Here is a 25,630-nt window from a genome sequence, read left to right as displayed (position 1 = left end):
TTGACTGCATCTCTATGCATTGACTGCATATTTCCAATTTAGAGTGTGAGGCGTGGCTCCTCCTAAAATAAGACTCTGCCTCTTTATAAAGATTGGCCAGACCTGCCCTGTTCTAGAACCGGGTAGTTCAGCGCTCCGGCGATTCTCAATAGACGCATGTCCGTCTCTTCGTACATTGCACAAGAAGAGTAGACTGGCTAGTGTGCGCTAGTTTGAGCCGTCCTCTATTCCAATATCTTTCGGAACTGTTGTTGACATTAAACAGTGAAAAAAGTTAACATTTTGGAGTGATCATAAGGAGCTTATTTACCCAAACTTGTAGGTCCTCGTTAAAGACTGTCCACCAGGGATGTTCGACCTAACGAAGGAATGGAATCTGTCGTTTGCCGGCTGCGGGTTCCTGGGGATTTATCACATCGGAGTGGCCAGCTGCCTGTCGGAACAAGCGCCTTACCTTATCAAAGGTGCCGCCAAGATCTACGGAGCTTCAGCCGGTTCCCTCTCTGCCTCGATGCTCGCCAGCCAGGCATCCATAGGTAGGCTACAGTACGCTGGCCCTTGATTTGACCAGTTCCTGTCATCAGTTGATTGCCTGGAGGGGGACTTTTACGCACAAGGAGTAGTCCTCCCTTTCATGTGTTTAGGGCAACTTCAGATTAGCAGTCAAATTCATTTTCAAGAACAATAATTTATGGTTTTAACACATGGGGTGAAATGACTAACAATGCTGGAAGCTTTGCTCCTATGTAATAGATAGGTGATTATACTCGTGTTATAGGTTGAATTTAGAATTTTAAACTAGGCTACATTTTTCTCATGTTATAAACTGCAAATTATTTATAATTGAGCCAAAATACCTGCCTGTGTAGAAATATGGTAGTCTACCACTCATTGATCATATCACCACTGATAAATGGTCAGTTAAAGGACTATTAACCTATTGGTCCTCTGGATCAGAGGCCTTCCAATGGTAGTGATGGATCTCGCTGACTAGGGGCACACACACAATCGCAATTAAGAGTAAATATAACCTTGCATCACATAGAACTGACTTAGAGAGTAGTTCTTATCCGAGTGTCTGTGCGATACCTGGCCTTTTCCACTTTCTCTTTATTTTGAACCCAATAACCTTGTAGTCAAGAGACAAAGGTAGTAGCCTGCCAGGTTTCTTGGAATCAGTCCATACCTGTCCCAGTTGTATCATGTTTAAATGAGAGAGAGTGTTAAAAGAGGGTGAGAGATTGAAAGAAAGTGTGAAAGAGTAATAGAGGGAGACATTTCGCTACACCTGCAATAACATCTGCTAAACACGTGTAAGCAATGAAATGAATGACCAATGAAAAAATAAATATGTATTTGACTTATAGAGTGAACAGTCAATATAGGAGTCATGAACCTTTTACCGCGGAGTGCTTCAACAGGGGTCCGCACAGAGCATTTCTTGGTAGTCTTAAACAAATCTACTTTGAGACAAGAGTATACACCTCACACACAGTTATGGGCTTAAATTGAAGAATAGACCTGTACCATGTATGACATAGAGATGAAATGTATTCCATTTTGAGCTTGCATTGAGTTTATATACAGCATATCAGAGAAGACTGAAATATAACAAAACGCCTGGTTTGTTCATTGAGCTGTATACTGAGGTGACTATTCAAAGATGCTCAGCTGGTCAATATCCCTTTCCAGTGATTCTACAACATCTTGTCAACATGCGTCGGGAAACATTATACAGATATCTTAAACCAATCTGACTGTATGTGCTTTTGTCCATACCAAAGCGTCAAAAACCTCTCCAAAATGTAAAATTGTGTCAAATATTTCTGCAGCAATTTTATGGAGAAAAATGACATTCTTTGATGTCGACAATACTTTTTTTCATGTGTTCATGAATGTTTGTGTTTAGGCCCGGTGGCCAAAAAACTCTCCAAATACATTTACGGTTTTAGATAAAATATCTTACAGATATCTTCCAGGCCCTTTCTCACTCTCTCTCATCATGTTAAAAGCTGACAGCCACAGACCATAAAAGCCTCAAGCTCACTCAACTACACCTCCCCTTTTCCAGTTATGACCAGATAAGGATGTGGCTCCACTGAACTGACCAATCAGAGGTGAGGAGACTTGACAGGCAATGCACTATTGTGACCCCATCAACACCAACTTTTATATCATCGACAACAAGTACATCACCCCATGTAGTAGGGAGCGGTTAATTGCACAGGTCATGACAGTTGAGCTGTGTTGAACATGTAGCTTTACCGAACACAGGCCCACAGCCCATTTGAATTGTTTCAGCTTTACTCGATGCCGATGTTATACAGGCACTACAAATATAGAGCAAAGGACAGGCAAGGGAAATACAGGTAGCCTGCCTTCATCTCACAGTAAAGGAGATGTACAGATGCCAAAATATGTTTTTATGTGCATGCAAAGGGGAGCTCTGGTCAGGGACTCAGCTGCGGTGACTAGTAGTATTTATTTTTGTGTAATCCGGGGAGAGGTTGAATCACAGAGATTTCTGAAAGGTGAAATACAATTGTGTACATGTCTAGTATTTTTGGTCTTGGATTTAAAAAAAGCCCTGGATAGCCTAAAGACACTATAAACAGGGGCCCTTGTTGGGATCACAATTGCTTGGCAGCATGTTCAGGATTTATTCATAAAGTGAGTCAGTAGGTTATAACAATTGAATAAATTATATATTCAAAATAGTGCTTGCATAGACTATAAAACGCTGACTCAGCCAGCCAACAGTAACTGTGGTAGGTGAGAATGGAGGAGAGTGACTGGTGTGGATCAATTCATTCATCCAGGCGAGAGGTTTCATATGAGCAGGGGTTTGAACATCATTCCTGAAGTAAAATAGATGGCGCCGACAGCTCTGCTTCTAGCTCCTAAGCAACTTTGCATGTTATTTCTTACATTTTTAGCCCAGAACACTATTTTGTGTTATTACAATACATACAGCCAAAAATAACTTTTGGATATCAGAGAGGTGATTACGACCAGAAATAAAATGAAATGTTATTTGTCACATGTGACGAATACAACCTTACCGTCAAATGCTTACTTACAAGCCCTTAACCAACAATGCACTTCAAGAAATAGAGTTAAGAAAATATTTACTAAATAAACTAAAGTAAAAAATAAAATAATAAGTAACACAATAAAATAACAATTCCGAGGCTATATACAGGGGGTACCGGTACAGAGTCAATGTGCGTTGGTACAGCAATGTGCGGGGGTACAGGTTAGTCGAGGTAATTTGTACATGTAGGTAGGGGTACGACTTTCCCAAAATACGACTTTCCCAAAATACGACTTTCCTAAATTGTATCAGGACAATTGAACTTATCCCAGAGGCTGTTCCAAGACTCTGCCAGCGGAGAAGAGGAGTGTATTTCTAGTCTGACTCAGGAGGCATGCACGCCATCTACTGCCTCCGAGTATATTACTCGTTAATGTTCAGTCCCTGGACAATAAAGTAGATGAGCTCAGGGCGAGGATCTCCTTCAAGAGAGACATTAGGGACTGCAACATACTCTGTTTCACGGAATCATGGCTCTCTCTGGATATACTGTCCCCGTCCATACAGCCAGCTAGGTTCTCAGTACATCGCGCAGACAGGAATAAAGAACTCTCTGGGAGAAAGATAGTCGGTGGTGTATGTTTCATGATTAACTACTGATGTTGTGATTGTGATAACGTACAGGAACTCAAGTCCTTTTGTTCACCCGACCTAGAATACCTCACAATCAAATGTAGACCGTATTACCTCCAAAGATATTTTTTTTCTGTTATAGTCATAGCCGTGTATATTTCCCCTCAAGCCGATACCACGAAGGCCCTCAAGGAACTACACTGGACTTTGTGCAAAATGGAAACCACATATACTGAGGCCACATTTATTGTAGCTGGGGATTTTAACAATGCAACTTTGAGGAAAACGCAACCGAAGTTCCAACACATCGCGTGTAGTAAGTGCGCTTCAAAAACTCTCAACCATTGTTACTCTCCCTCCCTCCATTCGGTAAATCAGATCCATTCTGCTCCTCCCTTCCTATAGGCAGACACTCAAACAGGAAGTACCCGTGCTAAGGTCTATTCAATGCTGGTCTGACCAATCGGAAACCATGCTTCAAGATTGTTTTGATCACGAGAACTGGGATATGTTCCGGGTTGCCTCTGAGAATTACATTGACTTATCAATGGTCACAGTGACTGAGTTCATCAGGAAGTGTATAGGAGATGTTGTTCCCACTTATTAAAACCTACCCAAACCAAAAACCGTGGATAGATGGCAGCATTTGCGCAAAACTGGATTGGCCATCACAAAGCAACAGAAGATTTGTGGGCAGAACTGAAAAGCATGTGCGAGCAAGGAGGCCTACAACCCTGAATCAGTTACACCTGCTCTGGAGGAATGGACCAAAATTCACCCAACTTATTGTGGGAAGCTTGTGGAAGGCTACCCAAAACATTTGACCCAAGTTAAACAATTTAAAGGCAATGCTACCAAATACTAATTGAGTGTATGTAAACTTCACTGGGATTGTGATGAAAGAGAATCAGAAAGAAATCATTCTCTCTACTACTTTTCTGACATTTCACATTCTTAAAATAAAGTGGTGATCTTAACTAACCTAAGACAGGGAAGGTTTACTAGGATTAAAGGTCAGGAATTGTGAAATACTGAGTTTAAATGTACTTGGCTAAGGTGTATGTAAACTTCTGCCTTCAACTGTAAAAGGAGTACCGGTACCGAATCAATGTGCTGGGGTACGAGGTAGTTGAGGTGATATAGGTAATATGTACATGTAGGTAGGGGTAAAAGTGACTAGGCAATCAGAATAGATAATAAACAGTGGAGCAGCGTGTGAAAGTGTGTCTATGTGTGAGTGTTAGAGCATATGTAGTGTGATTGTGTGTGTGTGTGTGTGTGTGTGTGTGTGTGTGTGTGTGTGTGTGTGTGTGTGTGTGTGTGTGTGTGTGTGTGTGTGTGTGTGTGTGTGTGTGTGTGTGTGTGTGTGTGTGTTTGTGTGTGTGTCACTGTAGTATGTGTGAGTGTGTGGGTGAGTCCAGTGAGTGTGCATAGAGCCACTGCAAGAGAGTCAGTGCAAAGAAGGGGGCCACTGCAAATAGGCAGCCATTTGATGAACTATTACACTACTTCATTAGTTTCTTATCACTAATAGATTTTCTTTACTAGAACTCTGTCTGTGAGCATAAAAGTAGTTAGATACATTCCAACCAAGTGTAGATAAGACGAACACACATAACTAGCTCAGGACAGGTGCAGGGCAGTAAATAAGTGAAACTGGTGGAGAAATGTTTTTTTTTGTGAGCTACAGATCACTGTCTAGTGCCCTTGAGAATCAATTCTCCTTTGAATAAAATAATTATCCAATTCCTCCCAATGGAAGGCCCTAACACAACTAACAGACTGTCTCTCCGTCCCTCCCCTCCTCTAGCTAAGTGCTGTGAGGATGTGATCGAAACGGTCATGGATGCCCGGAAGCGTAACCTGGGTCCCCTCCACCCCTCCTTCAACCCGCTCAAGATCATCAGGTCGGGCCTGGAGCGCGACCTGCCCGCTAACGCTCACACACTTGCCTCCGGGAGGCTGTGTGTGTCACTCACTCGCGTGTCTGATGGACAAAACGTCATCGTGTCCGAGTTCAAGTCCAAGGAGGAGCTCATCCAGGTCAGTGTCCTCACTCAACCCACCTGGGCTGCTATTCACAAAACATATCTGAGTAGGAGTACTGATCTAGGATTGGTTTTGCCACTTAAATCATAATGGATTGGAGTTGGGACCTGATCGTAGATCAGCACTCCTACTATCAAACGTTGTGAATATGGGCCCTGAACACCCCTGAGCACTTGAGAGTTTTTCCATATCCCATACATATCCCAGAAATATTTGTCCTTTCAGCTACTGGCTTTGCCATTGACTGTTTACATTAGTTGTATGGGTTGGACTGTGTAACATCTCTCTCTGGTGTGTCTACAGGCGCTGCTGTGTAGCTGTTTCATCCCCATATACTGTGGCCTGATCCCCCCATCCTTCCAAGGAGTGGTAAGTGCCCAAGGCCCTAATGCCTCAACTGCTTTCTTACATTTCCTTGAACACGGTTTCCTTATTTTCTAAGAAAAATCAGCAAATGTTGGACTGAGTTTATTATGGTCTTTAAGATGCCTTTATTGCTCAGGTCATAGTCATAAGGAGGCTATAGGTTAAAGTGTTGCACAATGTTTCTGTTCGTGTGTATTTCTGTCTGTCTGTCGGTCTGTGTATACACTCTGGTACTTGTCCATTTGTCAATCTACCTTACCCTAGTAGCTAATCAGCCCGTGGACCATTTTCCTTGGCAGGTCAGTGGTGTATTTAAAAAAGTGGAGGCTGTTATAGCAGCAGGGGGGGGGGGGGGGGGCATGCCAAGCAGGTGTCCACGTACTTTTGGTCATGTAGTGTGTATATATATATATATACACACACTACATGACCAAAAGTACGTATATATACACACTACATGACCAAAAGTACGTGGACACCTGCTCGTCATGGGCTTTAATTTGGAGTTGCCCCCCCCTGCTGCTATAACAGCTTCCACTTTTCTGGGAAGGCTTTCAACCGATGTTGGAACATTGCTGAGCGGACTTGCTTCCGCTGATGTTGGGCGGTTAGGCCTGGCTCGCAGTCGGCGTTCCAATTCATCCCAAAGGTGTTTGATAGAGTTGAGGTCAGGGCTCTGTGCAGGCAAGTCAAGTTCTTCCACACCGATCTCGACAAACCATTTCCCTATGGACCTCACTTTGTAAACGGGGGCATTGTCATGCTGAAACAGGAATTAAGATTTCCCTTCACTAGAACTAAGGTGCCTAGCCCAAACCATAAAAAACAGCCTCAGACCATTATTCATCCTCCACCAAACTTTACAGTTTGCACGATATATTGAGGCAGGTAGTGTTCTCCTGGCATCTGCCAAAGACAGATTCGTCCTTCGGACTGCCAGATGGTGAAGCGTGATTAATCACTCCATAGAAAGTGTTTCCACTGCTCCAGAATCCAATGGCGGTGAGCTTTACAACACTCCAGCCAACGCTTGGCGTTGCACATGGTGAACTTAGGCTTGTGTGCGGATGCTCGGCCATGGAAACCTATTTTCATGAAGCTCCAAATGAACCGTTTTTGTGCCGGCTTTGCTTCCAAGGACAGACCATTTCTATGCACTACGTGCTTCAGCACTCGGCGGTCCCGTTCTGTGAGCTTGTGTGGCCTACCACTTCGCGGCTGAGCCGTTGGCTGCTCCTAGAATTTTCCACTTCCCAATAACAGCACATATTGTGTATTTCCGTTTGAGGATTTTTTAGATGAAGCCTGGAATAAACGAAAAAGGGCTACCTATAATTAACTTGTAAAAATATGTTGCTTCTATGTGGTAAATGGCATGTGTGTTTATAGATTGTGTATAGGCTTGTCTCATTGTGTATAGGCTTGTCTCAGGTCAACTAACAACCCAATGTTTTTGCCAACCTCACTGCCAAATTGAGTCTTAATCTGGCTTTGGAACTGATATCCTTTTTTCCCTCAGATGTTCTAAGCGTTTTACACTAGAAACATTTCAATTAATTCACAAATCTGTACTTGAAATGGAGCTGCAGCGTGCAATTACATAAGACTGGCAAAGTTGATTCATTCTCCAAATAGTACTGTCGGTCTGTTTGGTCATGATTTGATAGTGAGGAGAAGCTGGTTTAGGGGAAATCTTCTACTGACACGCCACACCTAATATGCCCTCAAGGAAAATGTCTCCTTGAATATGTCGTATCGTATACATTCGATTTCAGCGACAACCGAGTTGGGTTAAGTGACATGTTTTTTTAGCAGAAGATAGGCGGAGGCAGTCAACCAATATTTATAATAGATTTTCCAAATACTATTATTTACTTACTCTCTCCTCAAAATACCTAGGGGTATCTGTCAGTGCTTTAATGGCCTATGAGCTTGATCCATTTCTGTATCGAGCACAGGGCAATTGAAAGAGAGTGACCCGGCTCTACGTATTTTACTGGTTTGTGACTCACTAACACACCGCCCCCGGTTAGAGGGAATAAAACAGCCCAGAGTTAACACACACACAGGAACTTTAATCATACACAAGAGAAGATGTACATGTGTATGGTTATACATATACTATACAGGAGAAATATACTGTCCTGAATAGATATTTTCAGAGTACGATATAATGGGGTATGGGATTAAACAACAAGGACTGTACCTAACAATGACCTAATAACCATGTATTACATAGTAACACCAGATGAATGACTAGCGTGGCAATAGCACAGTAAAACTAATGACAAGGACTGTATATTATACAAATACTTTGTAATGCACAGCAACACACAAGAGCAAGGACTCATCATTGCATACAATATCAGTAGTAACATAATAATAACAGGAATGAGAACTACATGGAATACTGCTACTCTAGCACATACTACAATGATAACAGCGACATCAACTTACTTTGTAGTCACAAATCGTATGCACATATGTTCACCCACACTCACAGACTGGAATAACACAGTTTAGGTACGGGCAATATTTACTCCCTTGGAGAGCGTGAGTAAGGCTGGCTAGCCAATCAGGGCCTGGAGAGACTGCAGGGCTAGAGCGTGCAAAGATTTGAGACACATGGCTATTGTCTGATTGGCTGAAGCCATGAACTGGAGGAGATATTGATATCTCAGGTGAGGGGGACGAAGGGTGAGGATGGGTGAAATTCAGACAGCGCGGCTCCAGAAAGCAAATAAACAAATGCTTACACAAAACAGTGATATAGCGCCCTTGGCAGGGGGATTCTTTAACAGCTATATTGATGTGTCTAGCCTCTTAGAGAAGATTTATCTGACATTCATTCTGAGTTGGTAGCCTTTATACTGTACAAGAGATGTAGAACAGTCAGATCTGTCAGCCCTGAGACATCCTGACCACAGTATGCCCGGGGTCTTGTTCTGTGGAGAGGCTGTGGTCCTGATGTAAGTTGTGCATGGTTCCAAAAACACCCAAGTATTCTCACCTTCGCTCTCCCTCCTCCCTCTCTCCCCCCTCTTCTCTCTCCAGCGTTATGTGGATGGGGGGATCAGTGACAACCTTCCTCAGTCAGAGCTGAAGAACACCATCACCATCTCTCCGTTCTCAGGCGAAAGCGACATCTGTCCCCGGGACACCTCCTTCAACTTCCACGAGCTTCGTTTCACCAACACCTCCATCCGGTTGAACCTGAGCAACATGTACCGCCTCAGCAAGGCCTTGTTCCCCCCAGAACCCAAGGTACACACTTAGCACCTTTTCTTCTATGTAGAACCTAAACGGGTTCTTCGGCTGTCCACATAGGACTCTTTGAAGACACCTATTTAGTTCCAAGTAGAACCATTTTGGGTTCCATGTAGAACCCTTTCCACAGAGGGTTCGACCTGGAACCAAAAAGGGTTCTCCTATGAGGACAGCCGAAAAACTATTTTGCAACCCATTTTTCTAAGAGTGTAGGACGCCCGGTATGACTGCTTACCAATGTGTTATTTATGTGTTATGAATGTGTTATGAAGTCCTTTATGTAGGCCCTGTTGCCAAAGGTAGGATGGAGGATCAGGATGCTCCTTAGTCCCATTCATTAGATGGGTTGTTTATGACTGCTTGTAAAATGCCTTATGTATGGGTTATGAATGTGTTATGAAATGTTTGGGTTACGGTGTGTAACTGAAGGAGTCAAGGGAGGCATCTCACTATGGGACACGCCCTCTTCTGCGGGTCATTGGTTGAAGTCTTATTCAATCACGCCTAACAGGCCAATCAGAGCTTTGTGGGTGTATGCATTGCATGTCTATATAATACCCTGCACTGCTCTGGTTTCCTCATTCTCAGAACTACCTCTTAGACAAGTGCAATCTGGTGAGATGTCTCCCTCATCTCCTACACTGAACTGGGGTTACATACTGTAATCCAACCTTTTCTTTCACTCGACTCGGTTCGACATCTCACTATGGGATACTTGCAAAACGCACCGATTGCCAATAGTCAGTATCCTGAGAAGCCCGTTTTGGTACATGGTAATGTACCTGATATATCCTACTGAGCTCCAGCACCAAGGATTTTGTGCACCAGGGAAGGCGCTGTATGTGAGGGGAAGCTGTGAGGGGAAGCTCAACTATCCGCCACACAAATCACCAAGACGGAGATGCCTCTGAACAGTGGCAATTCCTATAGTGGAATGTGCCCGAACACCCAGGGGAGACTGCAATCCCTGACAACTGTATGCCTTGGTGATAGCCTCCACTACCCACTGGGAGAGGCGTTGTTTGGGCAAAGCCCTTCCCAGAGCAGGGTTGCTGAAGCAAACAAAAAGTTAGTCACAACTCAGGAATGGCCTAGTACTGTCTATGTAGATGCGCAATGTGCGCACCGGACTCAACTTGTTAAGGCACTGCTGCTCTGGAAAAGAGAACAGCGGAGGGTGGAGGGGACAGAGGTCAGTGGCTTGATTATAATAAGTCATGGGAATGACCTTAGGAATGAATGCAGCGTGAGGCTGTATCATAACCTTGGAGTAGTCAGGGACAAACTGAGTGCATAAATGATGAACCGAGAGCGGATGAAGGTCGCTAACGCCTTGCCCTTGTCGAAAAATTCCTGTAGGAAGGCGAGAACAGCAGGGAAGGAACACTGAAAGGACACCAACTCTTGTCTCTAACACATCCTCTCAAATACCCTCCACCTCTTGTAGAAGGAGCTGTGGTGCTCTGAATTGTGGCAACCACGCTCAGAGGCAAGCCCGCCGAGTCTAAGTTGGACCTCTCACAGGTCAGGCTCAGAGATCCATCAGCTCGGGATGAGGGTGGAATATTTCGCCTTGCTCTTTGGATAGCAGATCCCTGAGCTGTGGGAGGCGCCATGGTTGCGCGTACAGGAGAGGTACAATCTCTGTCAGCCATGGATTCCCGGGCAATGCGGAGCTATCAGGATGAGGGATAGACTGTTTGCTCTCACTCTGTTCAGAGTAGGGGGGGGTCAGGCCCACTGGAGGGAAGGCGTACAGAAGCACGTCTGGCCACTTGTGGGCCAGCGCGTTCACGCCTAGAAGAGCATTGCGTGATCTCTCATCACGAAGAACATGCGACAGGGCACATTGTCCAATGTGAACAGATCGATGGCAACCCTGCCTTAACACCCCACGACACCTCCTTGATGACTTCAGGATGATGTCACCACTCCCCTGGTAGGGGGTTCCCCCACGACAGTAAATCTGCACTTCAGTTTAGTCTACCTGGCATGTGTTGCAGCCCCGCGTCACATGCCAGGTAGGGCAGCCCCACGTCAAGAGGGATGGATCTTTCCAGTATTGAAGTGCCGATATACACTTTGCAGAGAGAAGCACGCACCTGCGCTGGTGGAGAGACGGGTCCAAGTGGAGTGAGGTCACCCATTGCTTGAAGTCTCATGAGGAGGAGACCAAGCGGAACTGCCACAATCATGGAGGCCATGAGCCCAAGAAGCTTCAGACACATCCATTACGTGACTAATGTTGCTGGGCAAAACACAGTGGCGAAAAGCCGTCGCTGTCTCCACGGTGAGGGCTGCTCAACAGGCTACAGAGTCCAGAGACAATCCCTAAAATATTTTCTGCTCGGTCAATAAGGCATAAGCTTTTGGCACGATTTATCCTGAAGCCTAGAAGCGAGCAGGTATGTCAACAGCTGGACTATGTGCTCCGTTGCCTGCACCCGACTGTCCACGCAGATCAACACGTCAGATCAACCAGTCAATCGAAATCTGTAGACTTTCAGATACTTGTTGAGGTGCTGCAAATCCAGGATCCCCTTTTTTGGGGGGGGGGACCAAGAAATATTGTCTGAATAAGCCCCGGTGAGCTTCCTCCCTCAGCACCACGTGTGTGGCTCCTTTGGCCAACAGAGACTGTTTCTCATCTTCGGGCCGCTGTACTATTCCCATGAAAAGCGGGGGGGCCCCTGCGAATTGTAGTCTGTACCCCTGGTCTACAGTACATGGGACCCAAGGGTAGACTGCACTCGTGCCCCACTGCTCTCTGTGAGATGTAAGGGAACCCGCCTGTCTCTTGGTGGGGATGAGGAGCCCTGTGGCAGTCACCCCACTTGGGGCAACTCCACATGTGGGCAACTCTTGTGGAAGAGACAGGGGCCCTGCCAGGCCTGATGGCTGGACAATGACACCCTCAAGAAGTTGATTGTTTTGCATGGGAACATGCTGAACCATCACCCTCAGCCCGTGGGCCTGGATGTGATGGGAGCTCTTTATTTGAGAACTATACTTGGGGAAGAGTAGTGTTGACCCGCCCCAATGAGGGCTTATGGATCTTGATGGGAGCTCCTGTGCAACACCTATACCATGTGTAAATGAGCTTGTGTGACCTCACACAGGAGTCCGAGGAGACTCTGGTCGCCAAGGTCAAAGGAACTCTGCTGGATCTTCGAGCCCCGCACCTAGCACTAGGTGTGCCACTTCTTCCCCTTCCCTCCAGGTGAAGCCGACGGTGTCTCCGCTGCTCGTTGCTTGGAGTGACGTCTGTGCTCTGAGGCACCGCGTTGCTGGTGAGCGTGCTGCTGGTGAGTGGACTGTGTCTGTCTGAAGAAACAGCACCGCTCGTGCTAGTCAAACAAACCAGAATTGCGGTTTAGCCCAGAGGTTGCTAGTGTCGTGGAGAATCGTTTCAAAATATAACACTTACAACAACTTGTGAATTCAATATAGGCTTTTAATACAAACATATCAGAAGCCTAGATGGTCCGCGGAACACACACTTTCCCAGAGCACTGACTCTATATTCATACACACACAGCATGAGTCCATTCCATATGTTTATGAAGTTACTTCCCTCAGGTCATCTGCCACCATTATCTTTCAGTTCAGGCTTCCTGCTTGTTCATACCCAATAACACCTGTATCCGCTCTTGATTAGACTATGATTAGATTATAATGGTGGCAGGACCCTTTCGTGTCCTATGAATGATATATGTACTATGTCTATAGTCCATCTGTTGGTCATTTGGCTGACACCCTCCTTTGTGTGTCCCTCTGACCTCGGTATGTCCAGCTGTCCTATGCACTCGTGGCCTTGCTTTGATTTCCTGTCCTCTACAATAGACGATGCACTTTACCCTAAACATTTATGCATTTTATGGCTTTGGCCATTATGTCTGTTATTTCTTGGTTTCCTGTTTTTACCAGAATGGCAAATGCACTCTAAGTGTGTCCTCTTCCTCTTGTGGTCTAATGTGCACCTTTGCTCTACAGTATTATGTTTGTCCCTATATGTACCGTTTGCGCTAGCTAAAACACCAGTGGTGCCGTTAGCACACTAACAAGCCAAGACACTCGAAAATTCAGCTAGCTAACCCCGAACAGTGGGAACTGATGGAGAGCTAGAAGTAGAAACATTAGTGGGAACCTGCTATTAGCGGGATGTTAAAGCAGTACAGCTAGCTAGCTAACAACGCCAATTGTTTGTTAGCCAGGCAACATATGTACTGTAGCCAGCGGATGACAAAAAGCTCTGCTGACAAGCTAACTGAGGTAACTTCAATCGGTAAAGTGAAGCTGAAGTTAGCAGAATTTCTGAAAATAGAAAATAAGGAACTCGATGCTCCGTGGTGGGGTGGTAACCCACACCGAAAAGAACAGTTAAGTTAAGAGCTAGTTTTCGGAAGAAATCTGCTTAACGGGCTAGAAACCAGATAGTAACCAAATAGAAGAATAAGGAAACCAGAGCAGTGCAGGGTTTTATATAGACACGCGGGGGTGTACACCCACATAGCTCTGATTGGCCTGTAGGTGTGATTGAATAAGGTTTCAACCAAATAAGGGCATGTTCCATAGTGAGATGTTGAACCAAGTTGACTGAAAGAAAACCTTATTTAGGTACCCTTGAAATAGTAGTTTTCCATGGTTCTAAACATTCTATTTACTTTTCTATAGGAGAGTCTAGTGGTCTGGTATGGGTGACTGGACACCTTATAACTTGACCCCTGACCTCCCACTATCCTATTTCCTAGTTATATAACCCCAACTTCCCCCTACCCTGTCTCCTCTTTGGACTCTGCCTCCTACCCTCACTCCCCATACAGTACTTCCTATCTAAACATTAACCTGCCCTGTCCCTCCCTAACTCCACAGTGATCAGTACTGGCAGGACATTATTGGCTTCTGTTATTGTTGATACATTCCCTGTGTTCCTCATTCTCCTTCACTGTCTGGAAAATGACATGGGAGTCAACTTTTCGCGCGAGGCGAACTTATCCCTCTTTGAGGTTGATCTGTATCTCTAAGTTACATTTTCGCTGTGTTATTATTGTTGCTGCAATCCAAGATCTGCCACCATCTTTTGCCTTCATGGAATGTTGTGTTTTCTGGAATGTTAGGATTATGTAATCCCTGTGGCCACAAATCCCACTGACAGAGTCATGTGCAGAGGTCCTACTTAGAACAAGGAACTGTGTTTTTTTTTTACTCAGGCATCTTTACATTTCACATGACCTTTACATGACATGCACACACATTCACACAAACTAAACCCTTCATTTCCCTCACATGTACTAGTGTTTAACCAACTCTGGCTAACTTCACACATACACAGGCTGTGTACGAATGCCCATACTTTAATCAAATCAAATGTAATTTGTCACATACACATGGTTAGCAGATGTTAATGCGAGTGTAGCGAAGTGCTTGTGCTTCTAGTTCCGAAAGTGCAGTAATATCGAACAAGTAATCTAACAATTCCCCAACAACTACCTAATATCCAGGGATCTAAAGGGATGGAATAAGATATATGGATGAGCGATGGCCGAGCGGCATAGGCAAGATGCAATAGATGGTATAAGATACAGTATATACTTATGAGATGAGTAATGTAAGATATGTAAACATTACTAAAGTGGCATTGTTTAAAGTGACTAGTGATCCCATTTATTAAAGTGGTCAATGATTTGAGTCTCTATTCAGGCAGCAGCCTCACTGAGTTAGTCCTAGTTATGATGCACATGTACTGACCTCACCTTCTGGATGGTAGTGAGGTGAACAGGCAGTGGCTCGGGTGGTTGTTGTCCTTAATGATCTTTTTGGCCTTCCTGTGACATCGGGTGCTGTAGATGTCCTGGAGGGCAGGCAGTTTGCCCCCGGTGATGCGCTGTGCAGACTGCACCACCCTCTGGAGAGCCTTGCAGTTGAGGGCGGTGCAGTTGCCTTTCCGGGCAGTGATACAGCCTGACAGGATGCTCTCAATTGTGCATCTGTAAAAGTTTGTCCGAGTTTTAACCTCCTGAGGTTGAAGAGGCTCTGTTGCTCCTTCTTCACCACACTGTCTGTGTGGGTGGACCATTTCAGTTTGTCTGTGATGTGTACGCTGAGGAACTTAAAACTTTCCAGCTTCTCTACTACTGTCCCTATGATGTGGATAGGAGGGTGCTCCCTCTGCTGTTTCCTGAAGTCCATGATCATCTCCTTTGTTTTGTTGATGTTGAGTGAGAGGTTATTTTCCTGACACCACACTCCGAGTGCCCTCCGAGTGTCGTCTGCAAACTTGATGATTGAGTTGGAGGTGTGAATGGCCATGCAGTCATGGGTGAAAAGGGAATACAGGAAGGGGCTGAGCAGGCACCCTTGTGGGGCCCCAGTGTGAGGGTCAGTGAAGTGGAGATGTTGTTTCCTACCTTCACCACCTGGCATCGTCTGTGGACCTGCTGGGGCGGTATGCAAACTGAAGTGGGTCTAGGGTGGCAGGTAAGGTGGAGGTGATATGATCCTTGACTAGTCTCTCAAAGCACTTCATGATGACAGAAGTGAGTGCTATGGGGTGGTAGTCATCTAGTTCAGTTATCTTGGGTACAGGAACAATCGCGGCCATCTTGAAGCATGTGGGAACTGCAGACTGAGATAGGGAGTGATTGAATATGTCCGTAAACACACCAGCCAGCTGGTCTGCGCATGCTCTGAGGAAGCGGCTATGGATGCCGTGCGGGCCAGCAGCCTTGCGAGGGTTAACATGAATTTTGGCCCATTCCTCTTGACAGAGCTGGTGTAATTGAGTAAGGTTTGTAGGCCTCCTTGCTCACACATGCCTTTTCAGTTCTGCCCACAAATTGTCTATAGATGAGGTCAGGGCTTTGTGATGGCCACTCCAATACCTTGACTTTGTTGTCCTTAAGCCATTTTGCCACAACTTTGTAAGTATGCTTGGGGTCATTGTCCATTTGGAAGACCCATTTGCGACCAAACTTTATGTTCCTGATTGATGTCTTGAGATGTTGCTTCAATATATCCACAGAATTTGCTACCTCATGAGGCCATCTATTTTGTGAATTACGCCAGTCCCTTCTGCAGCAAAGCACCCCCACAACATGATGCTGCCAACCTCGTGCTTCACGGTTGGGATAGTGTTCTTCGGCTTGCAAGCCTCCCCCTTTTTCCTCCAAACATAACAATGGTCATTATTGCCAAACAGTTCTATTTTTGTTTCATCAGACCAGAGGACATTTCTCCAAAAAGTATCAGCAATAACATGATTGCTAATCAGTAAGTGAAAAAGTAATAGTTATAAGACATGATGAATGTGTCTGAGGCGTTGCCCTGTATTTTGTTTGGTTATATATCGGTTGTTATATGATTAACAACATTTTGGCCTTATGGGTATCCTCTGTCTCTTTTATATGAGCAGTATATTTATTCAATTTACCTCTTGCTTATGATCCCCTACCTCAATAGGTACAATCTATGTGTTTTCTTTGACAGGTCATGGCAGAGATATGTCAGAGTGGCTACAAGGACGCCCTTCGCTTTCTTGAGGAGAACCGTGAGTATTACCATGTTGCCTTTGACAGTAATAGTGGGCTGTGCTAAGATCATAAGCTACTGTGAAATATACGCAGTGAGCATCAATGATGTCAATTGTACAGGGTTCAAAATGAAGTGTAAAGTAAACCAGCACTAATTTCCATTTCCATTATGGTAAACCAACACTTATTTATGGTGTAATATTTGTACAGGCGGATTGGCTGACAACATCAGTAAAATGTGCGCGCATCGTTGGTGCGAGAAGCCGTGTTTTGTTATGATTCTGAACAGTCAGATAGCTAGCAACAATGACAAGAAGCTGTCGTGTGGGGACTCGTAGGTGGCTTGTTTCATCTAGTTTAATCTTGATTACCATGTCTTGTTATGAGGTGTTTTAACTCATTTCATGTCAATGCTAATATGGCTAGCTAGCTAACCAACAACTGTAACAATGTATTTGAGAGACAACAGATGCTCATTGTGCAAATGTATTTATGGTTTCAATAAACATTGAGACAAAAACAATCTAAGCCAACCCTGTCTGTTTTGCCCCATAGTTGCCACGCACCGTTTTTTGTGCTAAACAAACAACTAGTCTATGTTGTATTACAAAGATTATTAATGTATCGTTTATGATGTCAGATCTGCTAAAGCTGGAGTGTCCGACTGCCGGCCCCAACCTATCAGAAGCCACCTGCTGCTGCAAGCCCATCGCCATGGAAACCACTAAGAACGGGATGTTCTGGCGGCTCCGCTTCCTGAGGAAGCAACACTGGTGTTTGGATGAGCATATTGTTGACAACCTGCCAACCCAAATCAAGAAAGGTAGATCATCCTAGACCAGGGATGGGCAACTTGCGTCCCGCGCCATTTTGTAGGCTTACGTATCAATTTGCACTTTTTTTGTATATATATACCGTTCAAAAGTTTGGGGTCACTTAGAAATGTCCTTGTTTTTGAAAGAAAAGAAACGGATGATGTTTTTAATGGAATATCTTCATAGGTGTACAGAGGCCCATTATCAGCAACCATCACTCCTGTGTTCCAATGGCACGTTGTGTTAGCTAATCCAAGTTTATCATTTTGAAAGGCAAATTGATCATTAGAAAACCTTTTGCAATTATGTTAGCACAGCTGAAAACTGTTGTCTCGATTATAGAAGCATTAAAACCGGACTTCTTGAGACTAGTTCAGTATCTGGAGCTTCAGCATTTGTTGGTTCAATTACAGGCTCAAAATGTCCAGAAACAAAGAACCTTCTTCTGTAACTCTTTAGTCTATTATTGTTCTGAGAAATGAAGGCTTTTCCATGTGAGAAATTGCCAAGAAACAGAAGATCTCGTACAACGCTGTGTACTACTCCCTTCACAGAACAGCGCAAACTGGCTCTAACCAGAATAGAAAGAGGAGTGGGAGCTTCATTAAATAGTACCCGCAAAACACCAGTCTCAACGTCAACAGTGATGGGACGACTCCGAGATGCTGGCCTTCTAGGCAGAGTTCCTCTGTCCAATGTCTGTGTTCTTTTGCCCATCTTAATCTTTTCTTTTTATTGGCCAGTCTGAGATATGGCTTTTTCTTTGCAACTCTGCCTAGAAGGCCAGCATCCCAGAGTCGTCTCTTCACTGTTGACATTGAGACTGGTGTTTTGCAGGTACTATTTAATTCAGGCGGATGAATTACCTGACGCATGACAAAAAGTCACCACCAGGCTGATGGAAACATGAAATGGCGGTACAATTTAATAAATGCAGACATGGTGTGCGCTACGTCATCATGACCAGTCTTTTAGCCGCAAAAAGTCAGTTTGATGGAAACACATCTCTGGTGGGAAAATGTGCATATTGTTTTATGCAGAGTTTAGAATATTCACATGAAAATCTGTCACAGATTGGATGGAAACTTAGCTACTGACAGTCAGTCAATTAGCCCATGTCAGCAATTCTTGGGGGGATTGATAAATTCCAGTTTAGCCAGCTATCTAAACTTGCAGTAATCATGATCATCGTCGAATTACCGATCAGGGAGCCCCCATTGATTTTGTTAGTCACTCAGATATAAAAACTTTAAAAACTGCAAAATCTTTTCTCCGCCCCATGGAAAAATGTGTAGAATTGTAGCAAACGTGGTTTAAAACTGCAACATTTTCTCTACGCCCCATGGCAGAATGTGTATAATTGCAGGAACTTAGCTCTTAAAATACTATTTTTCCCCTCCTCTGTCAAAAGGGGGGATGCTTAAATGTTTCACTTGCAAGGTGGGAGCCCCCACCCAATTAATTTTTTTTTAACGGCCACCTAAAGGCTAGGGCTGGCTCTGACTGCATGTGTGGGCATGGATGTATGTATGCAGACCTGCGAGTTCAGATTTTTTTGTGGGCACCACGGTCCCACCCCCATCAAAGTTGCCCATCCCTGACCTAGACTTTCCAATCTTTTCTGCTCAAAGCTGTTAAAAGCTGTTGTTACCTAGTTATAACATTGTGTTGTCACTATGCTATTGTCAGTGACGTGTGATTGATTATGTGTCACTGAAAGTAATCTGAGGCTGTGCCCGTATCAGCGAAGTGTGACATATTGTGTCTCTATAACTGTAGTGTTCTGTGAGGCGTGCCAGCAGAAGCCTGGTCTGTATGCTCAGGTGTCTGAGATGCTGCTGGTCAGAGTGGCCTCCTACATGCTCCTGCCCTGCACACTACCTGTGGTATCAGCCTACTCAGTGGGCAAGAGGTAAGACGACATTGTATACCACTACTAGTGCTACCTACCACAAACTTACAAGCCCTCAATGACAACAGTAACGCAAACAAATCATCTTCTAAAAACCCCAGTAATAGCCTTTAGCATAACTAGCCTTTAGCATAACTAGCCTTTAGCATAACTAGCCTTTAGCATAACTAGCCTTTAGCATAACTATCCTTTTGCATAACTAGCCTTTAGCATAACTATCCTTTTGCATAACTAGCCTTTAGCATACAGCAGCCTCATTAGCCCACCACAACAACCAAATAACTACCCTCTGTTCTGTAAGCTGTAGACCATACTATCGATGCGACACTAAGACTGCACTCAACGAGCTGTATAGGGCCATAAGCAAACAAGAAAATGCTCACCCAGAGGTAACTCTCCTAATGGTCGGTGACTTTAATGCAGGAAAACTGAAATCCGTTTCACCTCATTTCTACCAGCATGTCACCGGTGCAACTATAGACAAAAAACTCTAGATCACCTTTACTCCACACACAGAGACGCGCACAAAGTTCTCCCTCGCCCTCCATTTGGCAATTCTCACCATAACTCTATCCTCCTGTTTCGTGCTTACAAGCAAAAACTCAAACAGGAAGTACCAGTGAAGCGGAAAATATGGAAGTGGTCCAATGAAGCGGATGCTACGCTGCAGCACTGTTTCGCTAGCACAGACTGGAATATGTTCCAGGACTGTGTAGCAGGTCGAGAGCTTCAAGTGCCTCAGTGTCCACATCACTAAGGAATTATCATGGTCCACATCACACCAACAGAGTCGCGAAGAGGACACGACAATGCCTCTTCCCCCTCAGGAGGCTGAAAAGATTTGTCATGGGCACTCAGATCCTCTAAAAATGATAAAGCTGCACCTATGAGAGCATCTTGACTGGTTGCATCACTGCTTGGTGTGGCAGCTGCTTAACATCCGACCGCAAGGTGTTACAGAGGGTAGTGTGTAAGTCCCAGTACACCACTGGGGCCAAGCATCCTGCCATCCAGGACATCTATACCAGGCAGTGTCAGAAGAAGGCCCTAAAAATTGTGGTACCGATGCACCATGTCTGGAACCAACAGGACCCTGGACAGCTTCCACCCCTAAGCTATAAGACTGCTAAATAGTTAGTTTAATAATTAATCAATAGCTACCTGGAATACCTTCCTTGACCCTTTTCATACTAATCCCTTTTGATTTATCACATATGCTGCTGTTACCATTTATTATCTATCCCGTTGTCTAGTAATTTTATCCCTACCTATATGTACATATCTACCTCAATTACCTCATACCCCTGCACATCAACGTGGTACTGGTTCCCTGTGTATATAGTGTATATAGCCAAGTTGTCGTTTCTCATTGTGTATTTGAAATCGATTTTCTGAGGGGGGTCGCATACACATGGTTTGCAGATGTTAATGTGATTGTAGCGAAATGTTGTTGTTATTTTTATATTATTTGTCTTTTTTATCTCTGCATTGTTGGAAGCATGTGACAAATACAATTTAATAGGTTGAGGTTTCTTACTAAACCCAATCAATTTGAACGCACTGCACAGGGCCGCCACCTAGTGGACATTGTCACAAAATAGGCAAGTCAATCCACCACGGGAATTGTTGAGAACTGCACCCCCTACTGCTACATAACAGTACTTTGACTCTCTGTTGTCCCTCTCCTGTACTCCAGGATTGTGGAGTGGATCCCAGAGGTGCCTGCAGACATGCGTTGGCTAGCTGGGGTGGCTGGGGATGTGGCTGGGAGCTTGTACAGACAGGCCTGGAGAGGAGCGCCAGTAGACATAACCAGGTGAGAGACATGGAGTTACTACTACTGGGTTATATGATGTATGGATGGATGGAGTCTACCTGTAGATTTGCATGTCTGTCATAAAGTATGAATAAAGTCTAATGGCCTTGTGTGTTTTTATTTTTTGCAGTGATGGTTCCCTGAGGAATTGCATGAGCCTGCCCCCACCCATGGAAAGTGACGGACAAAGGGAGAGAGAATGTCACCTGTCTGGGTTCGCTCGCTCTGCTCTCAACTTCCAAAGCCAATACTGGAACATCCCCGCAGCCTCCTCTTCCCACTGTTCCACCAGCCCCCACACGCCAAGCCCCTCCCCACGACAGATCTGCTTCAGTGTTCATTTTGGCACTCTTTTTTAGATTCATTCTAGTCTGTCATTTTGACTAAAATATCATAAAATCTTAGTCACATTTTTGTGATTTTAATAATGATTTAGTCATTGTTAAAATGACGAAAAGAGAGACGTTTTAGTCAACTAAATGCCCTTTCATTTGAGTTATATTTTAGTCCACATCACATTTGTATTGCCTCATTAGCCACAAACCACGTTTCCATCCAGAGTTTTTATGGGAGTAGTCATATCAAAGATTTTTATAACTAACCCAAGATGGACCATAACTACTGAGATGTTGGGCTATTCAATAAATAAATGTTCAATCCGACATCTACAAGCAGGACTGCATGATTCCAGATACAGTATTTTGATGTGCAACCGAATCCAGCGATTGTCATGAATTGTGAGTTGACGATAGGGTATTGTTGTTATATTTTACTGTTAAAATAGGGCTCCAGAATGTTCTTTTTTGTTTGTTCAATAGGGATGAATTTGCCTGAATCTTTATGTGCACTAATATCATAGGCTAAATTATTTGGGGATTTATACACCGCATGATACAGTGAAAACTCAAACACATTAGCTAGATCACTAATACTAAATATAATACCCACTGCTAGTAGTCATGTATTAATCTAAAAGTAACGTTTTGTTTTTTTACAGTTGTAGCACTGCTAACCTACAGACATACAATGCGTCAATGCGCAATTGCGCATTTCGTGGACTTCGTATCTGAAAGCCATGTCTAATATTTTGATTGTATCTTTATGTGCTATTGAGCCAATATTAAGAGATGACAAATATAAAGTATACCCACAGAAAGCTGAGGACAACATTTGCTTCTAAATCTATGAATTTCCCGCAATTGGATTTTGAAATGTTATAGTGAAATGTTATTACAATCAAGAAGCTTTTTTTCACACTCCCGGAGTGCACATCGTGGCTTGCTCATCACAGCAGCAGGCTTCAGCAGAACAGGTCAAGTGGCTGGGCAGACACTTTAATTACAGAAATCATGAGGATAATGCACTTTACTGTTTGACCAAATCATGGTTTTAGCCACTCAAAAAATAGGACGTTTTAAAAACGTTTGAGTGAGGTGACCATGTAATGAATGTTCAGCTCGCACGCCACCAATGACAGATTTAAGTCGCACAGCCAAGTCAAAGAGTTGCAAAACGCCATTTTTTATTTTTTATTTTATTTTATTTCACCTTTATTTAACCAGGTAGGCTAGTTGAGAACAAGTTCTCATTTGCAACTGCGACCTGGCCAAGATAAAGCATAGCAGTGTGAGCATACAACAAAGAGTTACACATGGAGTAAACAATTAACAAGTCAATAACACAGTAGAAAACGAAGGGGGGGTCTATACAATGTGTGCAAAAGGCATGAGGAGGTAGGCAAATAATTACAATTTTGCAGATTAACACTGGAGTGATAAAAGATCAGATGGTCATGTACAGGTAGAGATATTGGTGTGCAGAAGAGCAGAAAAGTAAATAAATAAAAACAGTACGGGGATGAGGTAGGTGAAAAGGGTGGGCTATTTACCAATAGACTATGTACAGCTGCAGCGATCGGTTAGCTGCTCAGATAGCAACCATTAAATGGTTGCAATCGAGAGCCTTGACCCTTGAAATACTGTAGCTATATTGTAATCAAAGTTGTGTCATAAGTAGTGGTCTGACACTGTAGGTTGCAAGAAAACTACAAGGTAGAATTATCAATCGGTTATTAGCCTATCTGAGCGTCAGAGGTGACTGGTGGCGGGAGGAGGAGCTATAGGAGGACGAGCCTTTTTGTCATGGCTGGAATGGAGTTAATGGAACATATCAAACATATGGAGACCACATGTGCCAGCTCAAGTTCCCTCCCACTGGGCCTGTCTATAGTGTATAGGAACTGAAAAGTGGTTTAGGATTGGCAAGATGGTAATGTGATCGAATATCTTTGGAATCCAGAACTGTTGCTATAGACACACTAATGACTCAATCATGTCTTTTGATCACTCCACCATCCATATTTCATTCTATTGTACCACATTGGAAAACAATTTACCAGCTCACCACCAAAGACCTCTGCAAATTAATTATTTTTTGGGATATAGTCTAGTTTTACCAGATAACGTGTTGTCACTACCCAAGTACAGTACCTACCTACCTGTGTTCAGTCAAATATAGCATGCATTCCTCATTCCAGGCGGACTGTTGATATGACTTGACGTTGACTTCTTAAATATGAGCTGTGCTGTGTTATTTATTTTGTATTAGACATGACCCTTGCACTAAACAGTGAACTACTGTGATGAGATGTGATGTCAAGACATTTGAAATCACAATATTCTTGAAAGTTCCCTTCAGAACTTCTCTTAATGTTGACATTTGCTTTTGCACAATAACTTTAGGTGCATAGGATTCACAATGTTAATGGCATAATCAAATGTCATATTTAAGTTATCACACTGCCCAATTTATTGTAGGGTACATACTGTACTTATATTTGTAATGTGTGTAACACTGTGAAAACCTCTGCCTACTTGTGCCTAGGATGGTAGGTAGCCTAGTGGTTAGAGCATTGGGCCAATAAAGGAAAGGTTGCTGGTTCAAATACTTGAGCAAACAAAGTGAAAAACCTGTTGATGTACCCATGAGCAAGGCACTTAAGCCTAATTTACTCCAGGAGGTGCCATACTACTATGGCTAACCCTGTAAAACTGCACCTGTATGTGACAATAAATCATTTAAAAATATATACTTTATTGTTGTTATTTCATTAAGGCCCTTATCTTAATAACATAAAACAAAACATATTTTTTATGATGTGACCTTCTGTGTTTAAATATACTGTAACTGTTCAAATCCTATTGTGGTGCCTCATCATTATGGAAACTGTATAATAAGTAGGGGGGAGTGGGATAAGTTCATTTTAAGGTTGTTTTATACATCAGTTGGGGTCTCAATAATCTTCAATATGAGATCCTAAACCTAGCATGAAAGTGCATCCTTGTAGCTGTGTGGGCAAATATAGTGAAGATGTTTGCCTTGGGGTAAGGTGAGCCAATGACCATGGGGTAAGTTGAGACAATGACCATGGGGTAAGTTGAGACAATGACCATGGGGTAAGTTGAGACAATGACCATGGGGTAAGTTGAGACAATGACCATGGGGTAAGTTGAGACAATGACCATGGCGTAAGTTGAGACAATGACCATGGGGTAAGTTGAGACAATGACCATGGGGTAAGTTGAGACAATGACCATGGGGTAAGTTGAGACAATGACCATGGGGTAAGTTGGGACAATGACCATGGGGTAAGTTGAGACAATGACCATGGGGTAAGTTGGGACAATGACCATGGGGTAAGTTGAGACAATGACCATGGGGTAAGTTGGGACAATGACCATGGGGTAAGTTGAGACAATGACCATGGGGTAAGTTGAGACAATGACCATGGGGTAAGTTGAGACAATGACCATGGGGTAAGTTGAGACAATGACCATGGGGTAAGTTGAGACAATGACCATGGGGTAAGTTGAGACAATGACCATGGGGTAAGTTGAGACAATGACCATGGGGTAAGTTGAGACAATGGTTGAGGAAATGGCAAGTTGAGCAAATGTAAGTGTTTTCTTCCCAGGCTTAAATGCTAGGCATTATTGCTGGGATATGAGGTAACAACAGGGCCTGGCCTATGTTAAAAGTGTTTAACAAAGTACAACGTGTTTGTAACACGGACCCAAACCGGCTGCGCTCGTGCGCCATCGTGCTTTATCGTGCATACATTTACGTTGCCCCCCCCACACCAAACGCGATCATGACATGCAGGTTAAAATATCAAAATAAACTCTGAACAAATGACATTAATTTGGGGAC

The 25,630-nt window shown here is 43.8% G+C and overlaps 1 protein-coding gene across 1 annotated transcript; it reads left to right on the top strand.

Moving 5' to 3' along the window:
• The first annotated feature begins 118 nt into the window (after positions 1-118).
• Positions 119-22,092, top strand: LOC109896728 (patatin-like phospholipase domain-containing protein 2). Its single transcript, XM_031831849.1, has 9 exons — positions 119-536; positions 5,478-5,710; positions 6,020-6,085; positions 9,137-9,346; positions 16,835-16,895; positions 17,519-17,701; positions 19,473-19,605; positions 21,302-21,421; positions 21,552-22,092. The coding sequence occupies exons 1-9, from the start codon at positions 350-352 to the stop codon at positions 21,778-21,780; spliced, it is 1,422 nt and encodes a 473-aa protein (XP_031687709.1). The 5' UTR covers positions 119-349; the 3' UTR covers positions 21,781-22,092.
• The last annotated feature ends 3,538 nt before the right edge of the window (positions 22,093-25,630 follow it).

The sequence above is a fragment of the Oncorhynchus kisutch genome, linkage group LG9, assembly GCF_002021735.2.
Source record: "Oncorhynchus kisutch isolate 150728-3 linkage group LG9, Okis_V2, whole genome shotgun sequence".
Taxonomy (NCBI): Eukaryota; Metazoa; Chordata; class Actinopteri; order Salmoniformes; family Salmonidae; genus Oncorhynchus; species Oncorhynchus kisutch.
This window is presented reverse-complemented; position numbering and strand designations above follow the sequence as displayed.

What these genes read in the sequence shown, in the direction of transcription:
- LOC109896728 (XM_031831849.1), top strand. Translation starts at nt 350, where the DNA reads ATGTTCGACCTAACGAAGGAATGGAATCTGTCGTTTGCCGGCTGCGGG. An exon ending in CCCCATCCTTCCAAGGAGTG is followed by an intron (nt 6,086 to 9,136) that starts GTAAGTGCCCAA and finishes TTCTCTCTCCAG; the next exon opens with CGTTATGTGGATGGGGGGAT. An exon ending in GCCAACCCAAATCAAGAAAG is followed by an intron (nt 17,702 to 19,472) that starts GTAGATCATCCT and finishes CTATAACTGTAG; the next exon opens with TGTTCTGTGAGGCGTGCCAG.